General features: G+C 45.7%; 1 protein-coding gene across 1 annotated transcript in view; it reads left to right on the forward strand.

The window, feature by feature from the left end:
- The first annotated feature begins 3,297 nt into the window (after positions 1-3,297).
- SLC7A5 (solute carrier family 7 member 5) overlaps positions 3,298-21,513 on the forward strand; it is a 37,204-nt gene continuing 18,988 nt past the window's right edge. The window contains exons 1-2 of the mRNA XM_070761839.1: positions 3,298-3,883; positions 16,948-17,073. Coding sequence (XP_070617940.1) covers positions 3,328-3,883; positions 16,948-17,073 — 682 coding nt within the window. The 5' untranslated portion in view covers positions 3,298-3,327. The remainder of the gene's footprint in view (positions 3,884-16,947; positions 17,074-21,513) is intronic.

Consider the following 21,513-nt stretch of genomic DNA (forward strand, 5'->3'; position numbering starts at 1 on the left):
GGTAGTGGGGACAAGGCATGTGAACTTTCAACCGGGTGGGAAGCTCAGATTCGGATTCCCCAGGTGCCAGGATCGCTCCGGAAATAAATTGGGACTTTGACTAGGACTCTCGATTTAAATTTGGATGTTACCTGGAACCTTGACACCAGGTGGGAAGCAGGAAGAGAAAGATGGCTTGGCTACCAGCATCTACCACGAAAAGCCTTGGGAAGCTGGTATGACGTTCCAGTAGAAGACAACGATCGAGGGATCCAACAATTGAGCAGGAAAAATTCCTAACTGAGGAGCTGCCAATCACAAAAGCACAACCTGCACGAATCCCAGCGACCAGTTAGGTCCCACAGAGTGGGTCTTCTCCGGGTCCCATCAACTAAACAATGTCGCTTGGCGGGACCCAGGAGAAGAGCCTTCTCTGTGGCGGCCCCGGCCCTCTGGAACCAACTCCCCCCAGCGATTAGAATTGCCCCCACCCCCCTTGCCTTTCGTAAGCTACTTAAAACCCACCTCTGCTGCCAGGCATGGGGGAACTGAGATACTCCTTCCCCCTAGGCCGTCACAATTTTATGCATGGTATGTCTGTATGTATGTTTGCTTTTATAATAATGGGTTTTTAACTGTTTTAATATTGGATTGTTATATGCTGTTTTTATTACTGTTGTTAGCTGCCCCGAGTCTACGGAGAGGGGTGGCATACAAATCCAATCAATCAATCAATCAATCAATAAACCTACCAAGACGGGCTGGGCAAGCCACCATATATCAACAGGGAGTAACACTAATTTCCATTTCTGGCATTAATGTTGCTAGAGATGTGGGGCAAAGTTTTGTGTGATGTGCGCAGAGCATCCTGAACACGAGCTCTGTTGTCGAAGAGCATGTTTTGTCTTACGGCAGTTTTGTAAACATGGGAATTTGGGGCAAGGGCCGCAAGGGGGCAGAATCCGACAAGGAGAAAAATATAAAAACCGCCAGCAACCCCAAAGTTTATTCCAGGCAACTAACATCTCCTTTTTATTCGCAGGTTATGTGATATCCGCCTGCTAGGTTTGTTTTTCTCCCACCTGCCCCCATCAAGGCCAGTTGGGGCCGTGTCAGCTCCACCGAGTTAAAATTATATACTTGCATGTTTGTTTACTTTATGAGATGGACAAGTCTGCGTTGGTTTAAAAAATAAAATAAAAAATACAGATATGTGATTTATTTTTCTTTCTTTGTTATGAACCAATGCAGAATTACTAAAAGCATAATTATGTCATTGATTTTAAATAAAATGTTTTTTAAAACCAATTAAAAATACAAAATTTTTAAAGGGGTCAGGTACAGATTAACAGGTACCATTTTTTCCAGCTAAGCTAATTTTATTTAAAAGGCAGCAGCTTTGGGCAGCTCCTTTCATCAAAAGGATGGATGGATTGCTGTATGATCTAAGAGTCCCCTGACAGTCAGAAGGGAGGCTTATAAATTTAATAAATAAATTAGGATGAGCCAGATTGGTTGATAATGCAGATGCCTTACCGATTACATGGAAAAATTATCAGTTTCGTCAGCAGGATATTAAAGGCCCCTTTTAATTTGTGAAGACCTTTTAATATTTTAATTTGCATGAAAGCCTTTAGCCAGTAAATGCGAGATCTGTAGATCTGCTCCTAGGCTAATAACATCTGGTAATTCAAGCAAATATATATCTTTTCTCTGTACCTGAGTGATCAGCCAACTCTGGGAACAAGCAGTGATGGAACAGTGAAAACCAAACAGTCATTAAGATATTAATCACTTTTGCTAATTGAGGGAGGAAAAAGCACTGATAGCCGACAGTTCTATTTGCAGCCCACTGAGAAGGAAATATTTATTACAGACTGGATGACGGAAATGTTACCATGGGCCCCAATTTCAATACAAGGCAATCCAATCCAAAGAACTGCAGTTCTCTGGGTTTATTTTTTTTTTTCAAAAGACAACTTTTCCCCTTTATTTCCTATATATTTTATAACAATGATGCTGATCCGTGGAAACCATACCGGTTACAGAAAAACTATATACATCTTTGAAATCAGAACGAAAAGATGATTCAGAAAAGTATAAGGTCAACTGCGATGATTACAAAAAATATCTTTTTGTAGACCTGTGTTATGTTTCCATTTCCAGTTCAACATTTCTGGGTTTGGGCCGAGAGAAGGCTCTCTTGCCCAGTTTTAGAAATAAAACTACCTATTCTCCAAAGCACCTGAGGATAGAACAAGAAGCGATGGGTGGAAACTAAACAAGGAGAGAAGCAACTTAGAACTAAGGAGAAATTCCTTGACAGTCAGAACTATTAATCAATGGAACAACCTGCTTCCAGAAGTTGTGAATGCCCCAACACTGGAAGTTTTAAGTAGAGATTGAATAACCATTTGTCTGAAATTATATGTTTCCTGCCTAAGCAGGGGGTTGGACTAGAAGACCTCCAAGGTCCCTTCCCACTCTGTTGTTGTTATTATTATTAAGCTATTCTCCAAAGCACCTGAAGACATAACAAGAAGCAATGGGTGGAAACTAGTCAAGGAGAGAAGCAACTTAGAACTCAGGAGAAATTTCCTGACAGTCAGAACAATTTATCAGTGGAACAGCTTGCCTCCAGAAGTTGTGAATGCCCCAACACTGGAAGTTTTAAAGAAGATGTTGGATAAACATATAAACATAATAATGTCTGAAGTAGTGTAGGGTTTCCTGACTAAGCAGGGGGTTGGACTAGAAGACCTCCAAGGTCCTTTCCAACTCTATCCTCCTATTATTGTTATTGTTGTTGTTGTTGCTGTTGTTGCTGTTATTATTATTATTATTATTATTATTATTATTATTATTATTATTATTATTATTATTATTATTATTATTATTATTATGTGGCGACTTAACTGCCTTACTAGATGAGTTCCCCGGTCGGAGGTTTCAAATGCGACGGGCGGGCAAGTGGAGGGTTCTTTGTCTGCTGCTTATGGCCAGGAATTACTCCGACCGCACCGATCACGAGGACGACCCCCTCCCTTAATTTGGCCAGGCAGTTCCGGGGCGTTGGAGAGCCCCAAGGCGAGGGAGCGCAAAGCGAGCGCGCCCAGAAGGTGCCCAAAGCTGGTGCGTAAAAGCTGAGCGCGCTCTCGCCTCCTTCCTCCTCCTCCTCCTCCTGCTGGTGCCGGCCAGCCGGGGCGCGCTGCAGCGGCGGCCGGGCGAGGAGGCGGGCGGGGCTTTCCCACGTGCCGGGGCGGGTCCCGTCCACCGGCTCGGGCGCATAAAAGGCGCGGAGGGCGCGCGGGGCCGAGGCGAGCGCGTGGCGCGTCCTCCGGCGGGACCATGTCTGGCGGCTCGGCGGCCAAGAAGCGCGGCTCGGCGGCGTCGGCGGAGCCGGAGGAGGCGCGAGGGATGCTGGCGGGCCCGCGGGGCAACGGCTGCGCCTCGGCGGCGGAGGGCGAGGGCGAGGCGGGCGAGGCCGGGCAAGGGGTGGCCCTGAAGCGCAACATCACGCTGCTGAACGGCGTGGCCATAATCGTGGGCACCATCATCGGCTCGGGCATCTTCGTGACGCCCACCGGGGTGCTGAAGGAGGCCGGCTCGCCCGGGCTGTCGCTGGTGGTGTGGGCGGTTTGCGGCGCCTTCTCCATCGCCGGCGCCCTCTGCTACGCCGAGCTGGGCACCACCATCTCCAAGTCGGGCGGCGACTACGCGTACATGCTGGAGGTCTACGGCTCGCTGCCCGCCTTCCTCAAGCTCTGGATCGAGCTGCTCATCATCCGGCCCTCCTCGCAGTACATCGTGGCCTTCGTCTTCGCCACCTACCTGCTCAAGCCGCTCTTCCCCAGCTGCCCCGTCCCGCTCGTCGCCACCAAGCTCATCGCCTGCCTCTGCGTGCGTGAGTAGCCCCAAGCATGGGCAGAGGGTGGCGGGAGGGAGGGGGAGGGCCCGCACGGACCCTGGAGGGGTCGGGGTCACCATGCGCGCCTTCCCCGGCCCTGGACGGGCTGCGCAACCGGCTTGAAGCGGCGCTGACATCAGGCGCCCTCCTGGCTTTGTCCGGGAAGGGGAGGCGCCGCGCTCCACCCTCGGCCGAGGCTCGCGGGAGCCCGGAAAAGTTTGTCCTGCCCGGCCTCAGCTCGGGTTCCGGTCCCGGCCAAGTCGGGCTCTGGCGCAAGAGAAGTGGCGCTGAGTCTGCAAACGCCGAATTTCACTCGCCTCGGAGCTGCTTGCGATGCTAACTTGGCTGGGCTCCGGATCCAAGTTGGAGGGCTCTTTGCCCGCATAGCGCAGCCTTGCTTGAAGAAATCCCCCCCCCCATCAATGCCAGTTCGCCTTTCTCTATTCCAACACCCACCTCCCCGCGTAGAGGGTTTCCAAGAATCCATCCCCAAATCTCAGCTATCTGCTTGAAGCTCTCCAAGGCTCCCAAACCTCTTCTGCCTTTCTGGAAGGTGCCCAGTCTTTCCAAACTCATTCCTTGGCTGCCCCTCCACCGGACACCCCACCCCCCGTTTCTCGTTGCACAATGTAGCACTGTGTTTGTGGCCACCATGCGCCCGGGCGGCTTCTGACGCGGTTCTGCATTGCTCTGCGCCGCCTCCGGCAGAAAATCGGGGTCAAGCACGTTGTGCTTCATTGTGGAGGGGGGGGGAAGGTTTTGCCGCTGCCCTTCTCCTCTCTGCCCCCTCTTCCATCCCCCCCATGGGAGAAAGAGACCCCCGAGCCAAAGCGAGCGGATGCTCCCAGTCTGGGTGTTGAATCTGGAGAGGGCGCTGATTTTTTCTCTTCCCAAACTGGAGGGCCATGTTGTCTCGCTGGGGGTGGGGCTTCGGAGTGGGAAGCCCCTCCCTCTTGCAAAGCCCCAGCCCCTGCTTGTCCTTCCTCCCCCTGCCAGGAAGAGCTGGAAGTTTGCTCTGCTTGGAGGAAGCAGCTGACTTATTTCAAACCCTCCTGGCATCGACCCCCTACCCTCTTAGCACTCCTCTGCAACAGAGAGGGAAATTGTGGGCAGGGGGGGGGCTTCCCCGGGGCAGATGCTTAGTGGAAAACCAGAAGCTGTGGGGCAGCTGGTCTCTTTATCTCCAAACTTCTCCAAGGCTTTGCGTTTATTTGAGGAAACAGCAGTTAGCAAGTTCCCAAGTTTGTTTACAAATCCTGACCAGCTCCTTTGTATCCATCTGGGCCTCTGCTGTTTATTTCTGTTTTGATAACAATTTCTCAAGGTCCCAGGCAAAAAAAACCAAGCTGGGAGTGAAGAGGTCGAACCCAGAAGTTGCAAGCAAACTGACTTTTCTGCCTGGGAATTAACGTTTTTCCCCAGGAGATTTCTGCTGCTGCTGCTGCTGTTTTCTCTCCTCCCTCTAAAAGGGATTTCTCTTGGTGCCAAACTGTGGTTTGTTTCAACATAGCTTGCTAAATGAGCCACAATCTTCCGTTGGATGTTGCAAAACTTGATCCTGAGCCGCAGTGGGGGAATCTGCAGGATGTAATTGCAACAGGTGCAAAGAGCTTTATTTCTGCTTTTGGTAAAGAGTTTGATCATTGTAATCTACAGGCGACCATCCATGCGGGCTGAGGATGATGGGATAGCAAGCTAGGAGGCCACTAATGCACTAATGAGAAAAGGGGAGGAATACCCTGAGTTTCAGATTGTCTGTTACACTGATGGCGAACATTTGGTTTGGTTTGGTTTGGGAGTCTTCGGAGAGGGCCGGCATACAAATACAAATACAAAAGGGTACATTTGTGTGCAATAGCGCATGTGTGCCACACTCATAACACTATGCTTCCCCCGCCTGTGCATTCTCACAACCACCTCCCAGCTATGTTTGTGCCCAGGCCTCACTGAAGCCTCCGGACCTTTGGCAGTCTGCTTGGGCTGTTTTTCACTGTCCCCAAGGTTCAGGAGGCTTTCCTGGGAACGGTGAAAAGGGCCGAAAAGAAGGGCAAAAACCAGCTGGCTGGCAGGTGCATAAGCACTGGGGCTGACATAGGGCAATGCTTCATGTGCCCTCGGATATGGCTCTGCATGCCACCTGTGGCACTCATGCCAGGGGTTCGCCACCACTGGTCCATTATGTGGTGGAAGCCCTTTGCTCTCTGTCTCCAGTAAATTGCTCTGGTTTCATAGTTGCTGAATAAAAAGACTGAGCCAACGATCACGATACTTGATTATAAATTATAGATACAAATTTATTTCTCTTTGTTCCTTTTCTCTCTTTCCTTTCTTTGTTGTTTCTTCTTTTCTCTCTCCTCTTTTCTTTCTTTCTTACTTTTTCTTACATAAAATGTGTAACCCGACGTATGACTATATATTCAAAGTTCATTTACATTTGTATTGGTAGCTGTACAGTCCTTTTATTTAGTGTACCCTTTCTCAATCAAGATTATATTTTTATAAATAACAACAACAAAGTGCTCATAGTAAGTGTGTCTTGTTGGGCTGATTGGCAACACGCAGGGCAAACGGAGAAGATGGCAAGCAATCCTTGGAGAAAATGCCTGCAGCAAGCAGATAAGTTCCTCCCCGCCTTCATAGGGTGGCGATGGAAGAGATGAACCCTTAACTCCCATGACAAAAAGCCCTCCTTGATGCCACCAAAGGTTTCTGCACCGTCTCCCCAGGGGGGGCTTCTTGGTGGACTACTCAAGGGGTCCCTTGGCTAAGGAGAGAACCATGAGGGGGGGGGGGGCGAAGAGGAGGCTCCCTTGCTTTTTACGTGCACTCGCTTTCTGCAAAAACAGGCCGGCCTGAGTAACTTTAAAACTCGAATCACACATTTTCTGAACAGTTTTTATCCCAGAGCTATCATTGCACTTAACAATATACTAGGAGGTCACCATGAGTGAACTGCCGGACAATACTTCTTGGTTTGTTGTGTGGGTGTTGAACGGTGAGAAACTGTGGTGGGTTGAGCATGTTCTTTCGGATTGATATGTATGTTGTGATTGGTCTTTGACGCCCTGCGAATTTTGTTGCATGGGTATACTGTGTATAAACACTGCTCAAAAAAAATAAAGGGAATACTTAAACAACACAATAGAACTCCAAGTAAATCAAACGTCTGTGAAATCAAACTTAGGGAGCAACACTGATTGACAATCCATTTCATTTTGTTGTCAGCACATTCAACTTTCTACAGAACAAAGGATTCAATGAGAACATTTCATTCATTCAGATCTAGGATGGGTTATTTGAGTGTCCCCTTTATTTTGAGGGGGGCAGTATACATACAATTACAATGACAATAAAGTATCTATCTATCCATCCATCCATCCATCTACGTATCTCTCTCTCTCTCTCTCTATCTATCTACGTATCTACATATCTATCTCTATCTATCTATCTATCTCTCTATCTATCTATCTATCTATCTATCTACGTATCTACATATCTATCTATCTAATAATAATAATAATAATAATAATAATAATAATAATAATAATAATAATAATAATATTTGTTTGCCGCCCTTCTCAGAAGAAAGACTCGGGGCGGCTCACAGAATTCAAAAAGCAACAGGACAGCAAATCTAATTAATTAAAAATGACTACTAAAATCCCATATATATTACAATCAGTCGGCCAAAAATGGAAGGACGCTGTGTGACCAGAACTGTGCTTAGTCCTGCAATGGCCTCATGTGCCTGCTAAATGCCCACATGCCCTGATTTTATTTCCACAAGCAGCGGCCCCTCCAAAGATGGAAACCACGTGGAAACAATGGGGCCACGTGTAACGCAGTGCACAAAAGGCGGCGATATACACACCACATGGCGTCCGGTCAGTTGCAGCAGCTGCGGCTTCCTCCTCCCGCCGGCCATCGTTTTTTGATTTGAGGTGCCGCGGCTGTTTTCCACCTGGCTGGCTGGGAAGGCAGGCGGACGGAGGGAGGACCACTGCACACGAGATTGGGGAGGGGGCCATCATGTGCCGTTGCTCAGCAACCAAATGGGCTCCCACCTTGCTGCTAGGTTACGACAGAATCCCGTTACAGCCCGTGCTGGCGTTGCCCAGCAACTTCGCATGTGACGTCTGGGGGCTGTTTGCCGTCTTTTTTTTTTGCTGATCAGCTTAGCTGCAGATTTGCAAGGATGGCCGAGGCCCTGGAGGTTATTGGCTGACCTCTGACTGGCCTGGATGGACCGGTTTCTTAGCCGTTGGGCCAACCTGACATTGCTTGTGGGCAGGTTTGGCCCACAGTCAGCTAGTTGCTGAAGCAGCCCCAGCGTAACATAACAGGAATTTGGAAACAATTATAACATTGTAATAATAATAACAACAACAGAGTTGGAAGGGATCTTGGAGGTCTTCTAGTCCAACCCCCTGTTTGGGCAGGAGACCTTACACCAGAGGTCTTCAAACTTGGCAACTTTAAGACTTGTGGACTTCAACTCCCAGAATTCTCTGGCTGGAGAATTCTGGGAGTTGAAGTCCACAGGTCTTAAAGTTGCCATGTTTGGGGACCCTTGCCCTACACCACTTCAGATAGATGGTTATCCAACATCTTGTTAAAAACTTTCAGTATTGGGGCATTCACTACTTCTGGAGGCAAGCTGTTCCACTGATCAACCATTCTGACTGTCAGGAAATTTCTCCTTAGTTTTTAGTTACTTCTCTCCTTGTTTAGTTTCCACCAATTGCTTCTTGTTCTGCCCTCAGGTGCTTTGGAGAATAGTTTGACTCCCTCTTCTTTGTGGCAATCCCTGAGATATTGGAACACTGCTATCAGGTATCCCTTGTCCTTCTTTGCACTCAACTAGCCATGCCCAGTTCCTGCAACCGTTCTTCATATGTTTTAGCCTCCAGTCCCCTAATTATCTTTCTTGCTCTTCTCTGCACTTTTTCCTCAACATCCTTTTTGACGTGACCAAAACTGAATGCCATATTCCAAGTGTGGCCTTACCAAGTCCTTATAAAGTGGTATTAACACTTCACGTGATCTTGGTTCTATTAAGTATTGCGCACTTAATTTTTTTTAACATGGTGCTTAGTAAAGAGTCTTTTTGGTTGTCTTTAAAAAAATGCAATTCTCCATGCTAGAATTGGATCTACTGATGTGGTCCAAACGTTCTTCTGGTGCCAAACATGACCATTTGTGCAAGCAAAAGTGACCCCCAGTCCCTGCTAGCCCCCCCCCCCTTTTTTACGGCTCCATGCACCTGGCCAGGCTTGGTTCACTGTTGCTCAGAGTTCTCTTCAGGTGATGGGGAAAGCAACTCGGTCCATCGGTTGCTGAGAAGACGTGGTTGGGTGCCTCGATGTCCTTTTCCCGCCCTGATTGGGCAGCGATAAAGGACGGGCAGCTTCTGAAACCTGGGAAGCCCTTTTGAAGCTCTCCCCACGGGAGGGAGGGGAATCCGTGGACCGCAGAGCGGCCTCTACCCCCCTCCATCCCGCAGGCGAGTGTGAATCACAAGTGAGTTGCCAAGAATTGCAGATCAGGCAAGATTCCTGCTGGAGAAAGTGAAGACGCCCTGCCAAGAATTCCAGGGACTGCAGTGATCGTAGAAGAAAACCTGATGGGAGAGAAATAATGTTTGCATCTTCTGGCCTCTCCGTCGACTGGCTCAAGCCGGTCTTTCTTTGTTTTTACAACCGTAGAATCTGCGGCGCAGTTGTTTTTTCCTGACTGTGCAAGATCTCAACTCACAGCTTGTCTGGCCATTTCTTCGCCAGTGGAAAAGTAAAAAATGCATCACATCCGAAAATTTGACACAGGGGGCCTGCAAGGCCTTCTGAACAGGCTCCGCTCATCGCATCTCACTGTGGACTAGAGGTGTCTCGAGGTTGCAAGACCTTCCAGGAATAATTGTGCCCATATTGCACCACCAACAAATTTACAATCAGGACAAGTTTGGTGGATGGATGGTTGTTTCATCCAAAAAGCAGGAGCCATCGTTGTTCTTTGCAGCCTCTGTGCCTCTTATTTCTCTGCTCCAAACCAGTGGCTGGGTTTCTGCATTATGTCAACTGCTGATCCACTCAAATGCAAATGGATCAACTTTGTATAACACACTCGATCCTAAATCATGGCCTAAAAAACCAGGATCTGGAGTTTAACTCAACATGTCCAATCAAATTTAAAATGTGTGCTTTGTAAAGCAGAATTGCAATAATGCATCTGGTTAAGAGATTATGCCATCGGCAAAATTTGATTAATATTAATCTTGGGTTATTTTTTCTTGTTGAACCCAGCTCCTTTGGTTAATTTATGGTTCCAGCCTAGTGGAGGACCCAGAAAAAAAAATAATTCAGTGATCAGGGGAAACCTGGTCCTCCTTCTAGCAGGATTTTTCTGCTCACTTGTTCCATATATTGAACAAATCAAAGAGAATTGAAAGCAGGAGAGACAGTTTATCAATTCCTGTATGTTGTGGTTAGCTCTGGCCCAGCTCCTGCCCCAAGGACTGTGGATGTGGGGGAGACATCCACATGCTGCAGGCCTGTTTTGCCCCCCCCCCCATGGAATCTGATGATGAAGGCTCCTCTGACCAAGAAGACATGAGTGACAGGGAGGAGGAGAGTGGGGCAGACAGCTCAGAAGGAGATCAATTATCTAGCTCCTCCTTGGATTCAGAACAAGAGTTAATGATACAGCCACGCATGTGGACAGCGATGCATAGGCCACAACAACTGAGAGATTATTATCAAAGAAAATGAGGCCACCTGTGGTTGGGTGGGGCTGTGGTCATTAGTGAGGCTGCTATAAAGAGCAGCCTGTGGGTTTGGCCATTGTGGAGGATTATCTGATCCTTGTATTTCATGACTGCTTTACTGACTTTACCTTTTGTGTGCTGATTTTTCCCGGCTTTGAAACTAAACCAGAGCAAAGTGTGTGTCACTTTGTGAAAGAAGAAGGACTGTGAATTGCTTCACAGCTGCAAGCTAAGTATCACAGAACTGATAAGGGACATGTACAAATCATCAGTTTGTTTGGAGACGCGTGCTCTTTGCTATACCAAAAGAGGGCTTGGTTTTAAGAGAATTTTCATTATAAAGAACATTGTTTTGAATTTTCAAATGTGTGTGTGTCTGAAATTTGAACCTGTGAATTTTTGGGAGGATTCTACCAGAGAGCCCGACAGAACACTGTATAGGAATTTTAAAACAAAACAACTGTACAAAAAGTGGGTTAACGTTGGGAAGCTTGGACTCCCTTTGGCGAAAGGGGAAAGGTGAATTCAGAACTGGAAATAATTCACTTGCAGAAGGTCTTGTAGAGCAGATAATGAGAAGGTTTTGCACTCAAATTCCTATTTTTTCCCCCTCCCTGGCATCAGATATGCTTTAATCCAGTGTTAATATCTTGAGTGTATGTCGAGTCTGGCAAGTATTTTCTTTGATTTCTTGGAAGCAAAAAACCCCTGGGATTTGGGTGAGACCTGGGGGATCATCTTGGACAAGGCGTGGATTTAAATAAGCTACCGGTAACAAAGCACTTGGCTACTTGCCAGCCAAAGGGCTGTTAGATCCTTGGTTGGTTCTTTGCAAGCAAGAGGGCTTGTGGCATTCAAGCCAAAGACACAAACAAACCATGGTTAGGTTTGGTTTCTTCCTCCCATCCTGATTTTTTTTAAAGAAAAACTTGTTCTGGAGTGGCTGGCCTTCTGGGATTATAATGATTTAGAAATTAGGTCACAAGCCTATTGAGACAAAAGGGCTATTTACAGGGATGAAACAGACAAGCCTGTTTTGGGGGCAGCCGAAGAAGAGGGTGTCAGTCTCTCTCAGCAGCTTGGGGTTGTCCTTGCCAACTCTTTGATCTCGGTTGGGGAACATTCTTGACCCATTTCTAGCCAAGAGATGGAGAGATGCTTTTGAAAGCTCCTGACTTTCATCAGCCCAAACGAAATCTTGGAAGAGAAGAAAGAGGTTCAACCTGTCCAAGTTTTGTCCTCTTGTCTGAAAATGTTGAATTCATAAGATTTCTCCTGATGTATCGATTTTTTGTTGTTGAAAAAGAAGAAATATTTGAGGCTGTCAAGACACACCTGCAAATTGTTTCCCTGTCCTTGCCTGGAGTTGAGAAATAAGTAAGAGATTAAGGCTGCATCAACAGAGGGATAGAATCAAGATCACGTGAAGTGTTAATATCACTTTATAAGGCCTTGGTAAGGCCACACTTGGAATACAGCATTCAGTTTTGGTCGCCACAATGCAAAAGGGGTGTTGAGACAGAAAAAGTGTAGAGAAGAGTAACAAAGAGGATTAGGGGATTGGAACTAAAACATATGAAGAACGGTTGCAGGAACTGGGCATGGCAAGTTTAATGAAACGAAGGACCAGGGGGGACATGATAGCAGTCTTCCAATATCTCAGGGGTTGCCACAAAGAAGAGGCAATCAAGCTATTTTTCAAAGCACCTGAGGGTAGAACAAAAAGCAATTTGGTGGAAGTTAAATTAGGAGAGGAGCAACTGAGAACTAAGGAGAAATTTCCTGACAGTCAGAACGGTTGATCAGTGGAACTGCTTGCCTCCAGAAGTTGTGAACGCTTCAACACTGGAAGTTCTTAAGCAGATGTTGGATAGCCATCTGTCTGAAGTAGTGTACGGTTTCCTGCCTAAGCAGGAGGTTGGACTAGAAGACCTCCAAGGTCCCTTCCAACTCTGTTCTTCTTCTTCTTCTTCTTGTTATTACTACTACTGTGGGGGGAGGGAGAGAGGGGGTTTTGTTGAAGAGATGACTGCGGCTTTGTTGTTGACATTCATTTTGAAACCCCTCCCCTCCCCCCCAGTCTACATGGTCTCACCTCATACTCTAAGCACCATATTTGTTCCCCGCCGATAATGGTTATCTTTCACTTCCAGAATCTTGGGAGGCCAGTCTACAGATTGTAGACCTTCTTCCCCCATACGGCCAGAAGGTAAAATGGGAAGAAATGGCCAGTTTTTGGACTGGGAGGGAGGCAGTAGATAAAAGAGAAACCCCCTCTCCTTGCCGGCATGGGCCCCTCCACCCCAGCCAAGTGGCTTCTCCGAAGTTTCTTTCATGCTCTCAACAAGCATCCCTTGCTGGATCCAACAAGGTTCAATGACAAATGTACATCTCTAACGGCCAATTGTGTGAATGGTGTGTATGTATATGATTGTGACTGTCCTTTTTATAATAACTTTTTTTTCCTTGTGGTTCTAGTTGTAGATAATGTTTTAGTTTTAGATAATGTTTAACTGCTTTCTATCATTTTGTATCTATTTATACTGTATTTATATTGTTGTTGTAAGCTGCCCTGAGTCTTTCGGCATTGGGTGGCATAGACGTCGAGTGAGTGAGTTAGTAGGTAGGTAGGTAGGTAGGTAGGTAAAGAAAGAACAAAAGAAAGAAAGAAAGAAAGAACGAATGAAAGAAAGAAAAAAGAACAAAAGAAAGAATGAACAAAAGAAAGAACGAAAGAAAGAAAGAAAGAAAGGTTTAAGTGCATTGTTCTTAACCGATGACAAAAGGTATTCCATGCATTTTAAAATTACTTTTAATATTAGATTTGTTATATTGTCTTTTTTACTGCTGTTAGCCGCCCCGAGTCTGCGGAGAGGGGCGGCATACAAATCTAATTAGTAAATAATAAAATAAATTGAGTCCAATATGCATGTGTGTTGATTGAATTGTTTATGCCACGAGCTTTATAATTGGGGTTTTATTGTTTTAATATTTACATCTGAGTTCTCTTATTATTGTAATTTGTATTGTTGCAAGCCCGCCCCAAGTCCCACTGGGATTGGACAGCGCAGTAGTCGGATTAATAACAAATAAAATAAATAATATTTGTCTTTTCAAATGCCGGGAGCTACAAAGCCCAGCAGCCCCAGCCTCAAATCTTTGCATGCATTCCTTTATGGGTATTGGAATCCGTGCTTGGGGAGGGGGGCTTCATAGTCCCAGTTGTCTTGTTGCAGGGCTCCCTTGGACCCTCTGGAGATAATCTCCATGTTTGCAGAGGCAAAGGGCTGGGATGGGCTTTAATCCTCTGGGAGGAACAATTTGCTGGAAAGGTTCCAAGTCCCTTAGCCGAACATCCAGCGGAGAGTTGAGCCCAGTTTGAAACCCAGAGTTTCTTGGGTGCAATTGTGCCGTTGCTCAAACCGACTTGTGCTCTTGTGGACTCAGAGGATTAAGTCTCCTCCTTGCAAGTGTGCAAACATTTTAAAGAGCACTAATAAAGAAATGGCTGGCATCTTCCAGCTGTGGTCCTGCTGTGAGCTGCTCCGAGTCTTCAGAGAGGCGCGGCATACAAATCTAATAAATAATAATAATAATAATAAGAAAGCAGAGATCTACAAGAGCCTGGTATTGGGCCTCTCCGCTCTTTGCATAATCCCTGCCTGGGATTATATTTAGCGCCGTAGCAGCCCTGACATTTCCAGGTTCCACCTTAGCAGAGGACCGTCTCAGTTTCTGCCACTTTTGGCTGGCGTCCTGAAACTGTGCAAACACGGGGCGGGGGGGGGGAGCCGGCAAGGTGGTTGAAAGGAGCAGGCGTGGGTGGCTGATGCAACTGTCTGTCTCTGTTGCTTGAGGCCGGAAGGGAAGGAGGCGGAAGTTGAGTCGGCTCCTCTCTTCCGTAGAAGAGGAAGCAACCCTCTCTGTTTTTCTCCATCCACCTTAAGAGATCATTGAGCATTACATCAGAAAAAGCCTTTTCAAAAACTTACGCAAAGCCAAGAAGGGAAATTTGGAGTCCTTCATTGTCTGGGGTTGGTCCTGGGTGCTTAGTGTGATGTTGGACACAGAACAACGGCTCATACGAGGGTCGCCCAGAAAGTAACACACCACATTTTTTTCTTCAACTATTATTTATAGAACAGGAAATCCTACACTACTTCAGACAGATGGTTATCTAACATCTGTTTAAAAACTTCCAGTGTTGGAGCCTTCACACTCTTCTACACTCCCTATTTTTCTACGTAATCTCCCTCCCATTCTGTGGCCTTCCTCCAATGAGACACAAGGGTGTTTATGCCCTGTCAATACCACTCCTTGTTCTGGTCACAAAGCCATTTCTGTCTTCTAATGGCCTCACCCTCTGTGCCCAGCGACTGACCGTACTTCTGTCGACTGCAGATTCTCCATCAACTGTCACACAAACGTTTGTGAATGTTCCCAACAGTTTCTTTCTCCGCAGTGAGAAATGCAATGATGACACGATGCTTGTAATGTACATCACTTACAGACGCCATTTCAAAACACTGCTGCAGCTACGCTCTCTGTCTGAAGAAACGCAAAATTTACACACGCACTCCTGACAGTTCAAACAATGTATATCTAAAGTTTCTCATTTGTACCATCACTGTAGGCTGAGAATAAAAATGTGGTGCATTACTTTCTGGGCGACGCCCGTACATAACGGTTTGGGAACAGAGTGGGAGAGAAAGCCCAGTTTATTTAAAAAGCAAATCAATCAAACGGGGTGATCTGGTCCTTTGCCTCCAGCCTTAAAAGGTTGTGTTAGAGACACAACCCAGGGTAGCAGGGCACACTGGGGGCACAAAGAGCAAACGGGTTTCCTCTGTGGATATTGAGCCTTCTCCTCAATGGCAAAAACTCACCCAAATTTGCTTGGACAAAGAAGGTGGTACCAAACTCTGATTTTCTTCCACATACATGTATCAATACACAAAAGTATGCAACATGCCTGGTATGGTTCTGTGGTGATCTCTGAGTTTGCAGACGTTTCATTACCCTGCTAGATAACACCATCAGTGCTGCTGAAGGTAGGGTTCGTCCCCTGTTAACTATAGATAATCTCTTTGGTAGTTATTCGATTATTTATTTACTTACTTACTTATTTACTTATTTATTTGCTTGCTTGCTTGTTTATTTGTTTGTTTGTTTATTGATTCGATTCGATTCGATTTGATTTGTATGCCGCCCCTCTCTGTAGACTCGGGGCGGCTAACAACATAGAAACATAGAAGACTGATGGCAGAAAAAGACCTCATGGTCTTTAATAAAATAAAATGACATGTAAATAATAAAAACAACATGTAAATCCAATACTAAAACAACTAAAAAACCCTTATTGTAAAACTAATCATACCTACAAACCAACATACCATGCATAAATTGTAAAGGCCGAGGGGGAAACAGTATCTCAGTTCCCCCATGCCTGAGGGCAGAGGTGGGTTTTAAGGAGCTTACAAAAGGCGAGGAGGGTGGGGGCAATTCTAATCTCCAGGGGGAGTTGGTTCCAGAGGGCCGTCACAGAGAAGGCTCTTCCCCTGGGCCCCGCCAAACGACATTGTTTAGTTGACAGGACCCGGAGAAGGCCCACTCTGTGGGACCTAACTGGTCGCTGGGATTCGTGCAACAGAAGGCGGTCCCTGAGATAATCTGGCCTGAGTGTTAATCCCTGCTTCTCTCACGATTGGTTGCTGGAGAGGATGCGTTTTGCTGTTACTGATTCCTGCTTCTTAGCTCCTTTTATTGTCTCTTGAATGGTGTTTAAATGCAATTTATCTGTTGAAGCCTAATTTATCCGAATGCCAGGTTTCTAGGAACTCTTTGCAATGTTGGGTTTAGTTTATAGGATGCTCACAGTTGAAACTATGGTTAATCTACACATATGTTATGTAGTTAAGAAGTTTTCACCTTGTCTTTTGACTGGGGTCATAGATGTGCTCTGCCAGTCTTCTGCCTCTCTGTCCTACACAGTGGCTACTACGGTTTTGCCCTACTACATGTTGTAGGTGACTCCTGGTTTTTTTTCCCTCTGGGGCTGCTGGGTCATTTGGTTGATTTTCAAAAGGCTTCGGTGGGTTTGGGTGCCGCCACGATCCCATGTTTTTATGAATTATGATAAGCTGTTAATTACATGGAAAATAATCATATTAAGCTAGTGGGATTATTTTGTGCGAACATTTGGCTTTCCGCTCCTAAGCAATGCCATTTTGGGGGTGGGGGGGGAGAGAAATGACTGCAGATTTACTTACTCGCTCCTCTTTCTTGGTGTGTTTCTCTGCAGTGTTGCTCACGGCGGTCAATTGCTACAGCGTGAAGGCAGCTACTCGCGTGCAAGATGCCTTTGCCGCTGCCAAGCTCCTGGCCTTGGCCTTGATCATCACCCTCGGCTTCGTGCAGCTCGGGAAGGGTAAGTATCTCCCCTGCAAACGTGGGGGGCGGGGGGCGGGAAGAAGCCAGTTCAGGGCCGGAAGTCAGATTCATTGTCATTTGCAGGTCCTTTCATTGTTACTCTCTGCGAAGAATGTTTTCCAAGCCCTAAGTCTTTGCAGAGTTTTTTCCCCATTGCTCTAACTTGCTCCAAATAAGTTTCTTTCCAGCCCTAACCAGGTGCTAACGATGTTCCCAGCTCTTAGCCCCTTGCAAGCTCTTTCACTGTTACTCTCTGTGAATAATGTTTTCCAAACCCTGACTTTGTAGTTTTTTAAATTGTTCTACTTGCTGCGAATGGTTCTTTCCAGTCCTAACCAGGGGCTAACAATGTTCCTAGCTCTTATTGGCTTGCAAGATCTTTTATTGTTACTCTTTGCAAAGAATGTTCTCCACGCCCTAAATCTTTGCAGGGTTTTCTTTTTTCATTGTTCTACTTGCCCAGAATTTTTCTTCCCAGCCCTAACCAGGTGCTATAACAATGTTCCCAGCTCTTATCAGCTTGCAAGCTCTTTCATTGTTACTCTCTCCAAATAAGGTTTTTTTTAAAGCCCTAACCAGGGGATAAAATAATGTGCTGAAACTGACCAGACTAAGGACGCTAGCCAGACGAATACCTGGTAGGCAGATTCTTTTCCCTTTATACCTCCCCAAAAACATTTGTATGAATAGGAAGTGAAAAAATAAATAAAACCCTTTTTGCAAAATAAGAAAGGGGGGAAAATGCTTTGTGAGAAATCAAAGCATGGGGCCTTCTTCGGTCAGAAGCACGCAAGTAGCCCTCAACTTCCAATCCTTCGTTTAATGTAATGTTTGAAGTTCCAATGGTATGGGGGGGGGAAAGTGACTTATTTTTTCACACTTATGATGGTTAAGGAATCTCCATGGTCAGCTGGTCAAAATACAGAGGCTTGGCAACTGGCATGTACTTACGCCAGTGGCAATGTCGTCTCACAGTCTCTCGATCCCCTTTTGCAACCTGACGGGCGAAATCTATGGGGAAGCCAGATTCGCTCTGCAATGTAACAGCTGCAGGGATTCGCTGAACGGATCATAATGTCTCAAAGTGGAGCGAAACACACCTAACTGTCTCATTTAACAACGGAAGCTTTCTGATTGTAAATGGAGCGCTACCTATAGTTCCATTTTCAGTTTATTTGTTTTGTCAAGTTTAGAGACAGCCCACCTGGCTTACGAGAGCAACTTAATATAAAAATATGCGTGTACCTAGAAAAGCCCTTATTGGAAGTCTTCAGCCAATGTTGTAGGACCACAAGTGACTCAGCAAATAACTCCTAAGGCCAGCCTTGTTCCTTGTGTTGAGAAGCGACAGCTGCGAATGGCGGAAGGAATAGCTCACATTCTTGGTTGGTAGCCTGGTTATTTCCCCTAGCCGCTTCTGAAAACATTGGCCGCGGTTTCGGACAGCTTTGATTTCATGCTATGGAGGGTGGGAGTGCGGGGGAATTATTTTTTTCTTTTCAATTGCCCCAAAGCCCTTCTCTGGTTTTGTGACATTCCTTAGTAAGGTTTCCTTCCTGAAAATGCCAGGGATCAGGTTATGGATACTTGGGGATCCTGTCTGGCCCCTCCGGTGATGGAGGAACTCGAAAATAATTCTTCTGGTCCATTTTTTGCAATCTTCTGACCAGCAAAGTCATAGATGATATATAGATTAGATGGATGAGAGAGGGAGCTAGACAGAGGAATAGATAGATAGATAGATAGATAGATAGATAGATAGATAGATAGATAGATAGGCAGGCAGGCAGGCAGGCAGGCAGGCAGGCAGGCAGGCAGGCAGGCAGGCAGGCAGGCAGGCAGGCAGGCAGGCAGGCAGGCAGAAACAATGGGGAACCTTAGCCAACCTTGTTACTAACTTATCAACTGCAGTGATTGACTTTATAACTGTGGCAAGAAAGGCCATAAAATGAAGCGAAATACACTGCAGTTTCTTAATGACCCTTTAGCACAGGGGAGTCTATTCTTGAAAACTTTAAAGACGTGTGGACTTCAACTCCCAGAATCCCAAAGCCGGCGTTGCAACGTTGGTTGGGGGAATTCTGGGATTTGAAGTGCACAAGTTTTGAAGTTCCCAAGGTTGGACATTCTCGCTTTGGGATATCTGCAATTTCCTTTTTATCCACGGCTCTTAACCAGATTCCTAATTCCGCTCAAAGACTATTTCAGTCCTTGGTTTTATATGATTGTGTTAGGGGAGATGTTCATTTTGCAGTCCTCTTTGTTTATCCCTCTTCCTCCCCTGCCCTTTGCCTGAGGTCGTATTCCTTTTTTATCCCTCTCTTTATTTAGACAAGACTTCTACATTTCAAAGGAAATCTCCATTTTTTTCAACCTTCCATTCGGTCATATTTTTCCCCCCTCTGACCTGTGATACACATTTTCTTTGAGTTTCTGTCCTTGTGCAATTGAAGTCCTGACATTTTGGAGCAATTTGTCCCTCTTGCATTCTTCTTCGGTTTCCTTATCACCAAACTTCTTGTTTTGGACCGCTTCCCTTGTTTGAAGCCTAAAGTGACTCTACGTGTTTTGGGGGAGCATATTTTTTGGGGGTAAATCCAGCACAGAGTATCATTTCAAAAACATTTCAGCAACTCCGGGGGTTTTTTTTCACTGCATTGAAGGCCAAAGAGAATTTTCCTCTGAAGGGTCAACTCTTCTAGGGAAACCCCTGAGATTCGTGATGGGGAACCTATAGCACATGTGCCAGAGGTGGCACACAATAGATAGATAGATTTTTATTGGCCAAGTGTGATTGGACACACAAGGAATTTGTCTTGGTGCATCTGCTCTCAGTGTACATAAAATAAAATATACATTTGTCAAGAATCATGTGGTACAACACTTAATGATTGTCATAGGGGTCAAATAAGCAATGAAGAAGCAATATTAATAAAAATCTTAGAATATGAGCAACAAGTTACAGTCATACAGTCAACATGGGAGGAAATGGGTGATAGGAATGATGAGAAAAACTAGTAGAATAGAAGTGCAGATTTAGTAGAAAGTCTGACAGTGTTGAGGGAATTACAGTATTTGTTTAGTAGAGTGATGGCGTTCAGAAAAAAAACTGTTCTTGTGTCTAGTTGTCTTGGTGTGCAGTGCTCTGTAGCGACGTCTTGAGGGTAGGAGTTGAAACAATTTGTGTCCAGGATGTGAGGGGTCAGTAAATATTTTCCCCGCCCTCTTTTTGACTCGTGCAGTATACAGGTCCTCAATGGAAGGCAGGTTGGCAGCGATTGTTTTTTCTGCAGTTCTGATTCTCCTCTGAAGTCTGTGTCGATCCTATTGGGTTGCAGCACCAAACCAGACAGTTGTAGAGGTGCAGATGACAGACTCAACGATTCCTCTGTAGAACTGTATCAGCAGCTCCTTGGGCAGTTTGAGCTTCCTGAGCTGGCGCAGAAAGAACATTCTTTGTTGTGCTTTTTTAATGATGTTTTTGATGTTAGGTGACCATTTTAGGTCTTGAGATATGATAGAACCTAGAAATTTGAATGCTCTCTTTGTGGGCATGTCACATGCATGCGTGCCAGCCACCTGCTCACTTCTGGGTTCTTCTGTGCACAAACGTATGCTCCAGTTTTGGCACTCGGTGCCAAAAAGATTAACCATCACTGCCTTAGATTGTGGTTCCTCCATATGTCCATTAAGGTCATCTCCTTTATTCTCCACATGTAAGCTGATTAGGAGGCATAGGGTAGCACTTTTTCCAATCAACACATTTTAATGTTCTGGGCAAAATAGGCATACATTTTCATGAGTTGCAGTTCACTTCAGAAGCATTCAGGGTTCATTGTAGCTTTGAAGTGATGGATGGATATGGGACTGCCCTGTTTCCCCGAAAATAAGTCACCCCCGAAAGAAAGACCTAGGAGAGGTTTCGTAGAATTGCCTAATATAAGGCATCCCCCGAAAGGAAGATGTAGGAGACGTTTTGTTGCGCAGCATTCCCGAATAGAACATATATGACACTGCTGTCCATAAATTGCACCCCAAAACGCTTCATCAATCAATTTTAAAGCACATCCAACATGCATCCAACATGCGGTTGTGTGTTTGGAGGCGATTTTGCTGCAGCAGGATACAAGATACAATTCATTGGGGGGGAAAATAAGACACCCCCTGAAAATAAGACGTAGCACATCTTAGGGAGCAAAAATTAATATAAGACGCTGTCTTATTTTCGGGGAAACAGGGTGTGTAAAAAACTGGGTCTGGAACAGAGATCCAGGAAAACAGACAGAGGCGGAGAAATTAAGATTTCTAGAGGAGTTGCAGACATTTTATATATTACGGTATTTATTCTTTCTTTATATTTAGAATACAATTTAAAATATAATTGCTTATTTGACCCCTATGACAATCATTAAGTGTTGGACCTCATGACTCTTGATGA

Source organism: Erythrolamprus reginae, chromosome 9, assembly GCF_031021105.1.
Source record: "Erythrolamprus reginae isolate rEryReg1 chromosome 9, rEryReg1.hap1, whole genome shotgun sequence".
In the NCBI taxonomy this organism is placed as follows: Eukaryota; Metazoa; Chordata; class Lepidosauria; order Squamata; family Dipsadidae; genus Erythrolamprus; species Erythrolamprus reginae.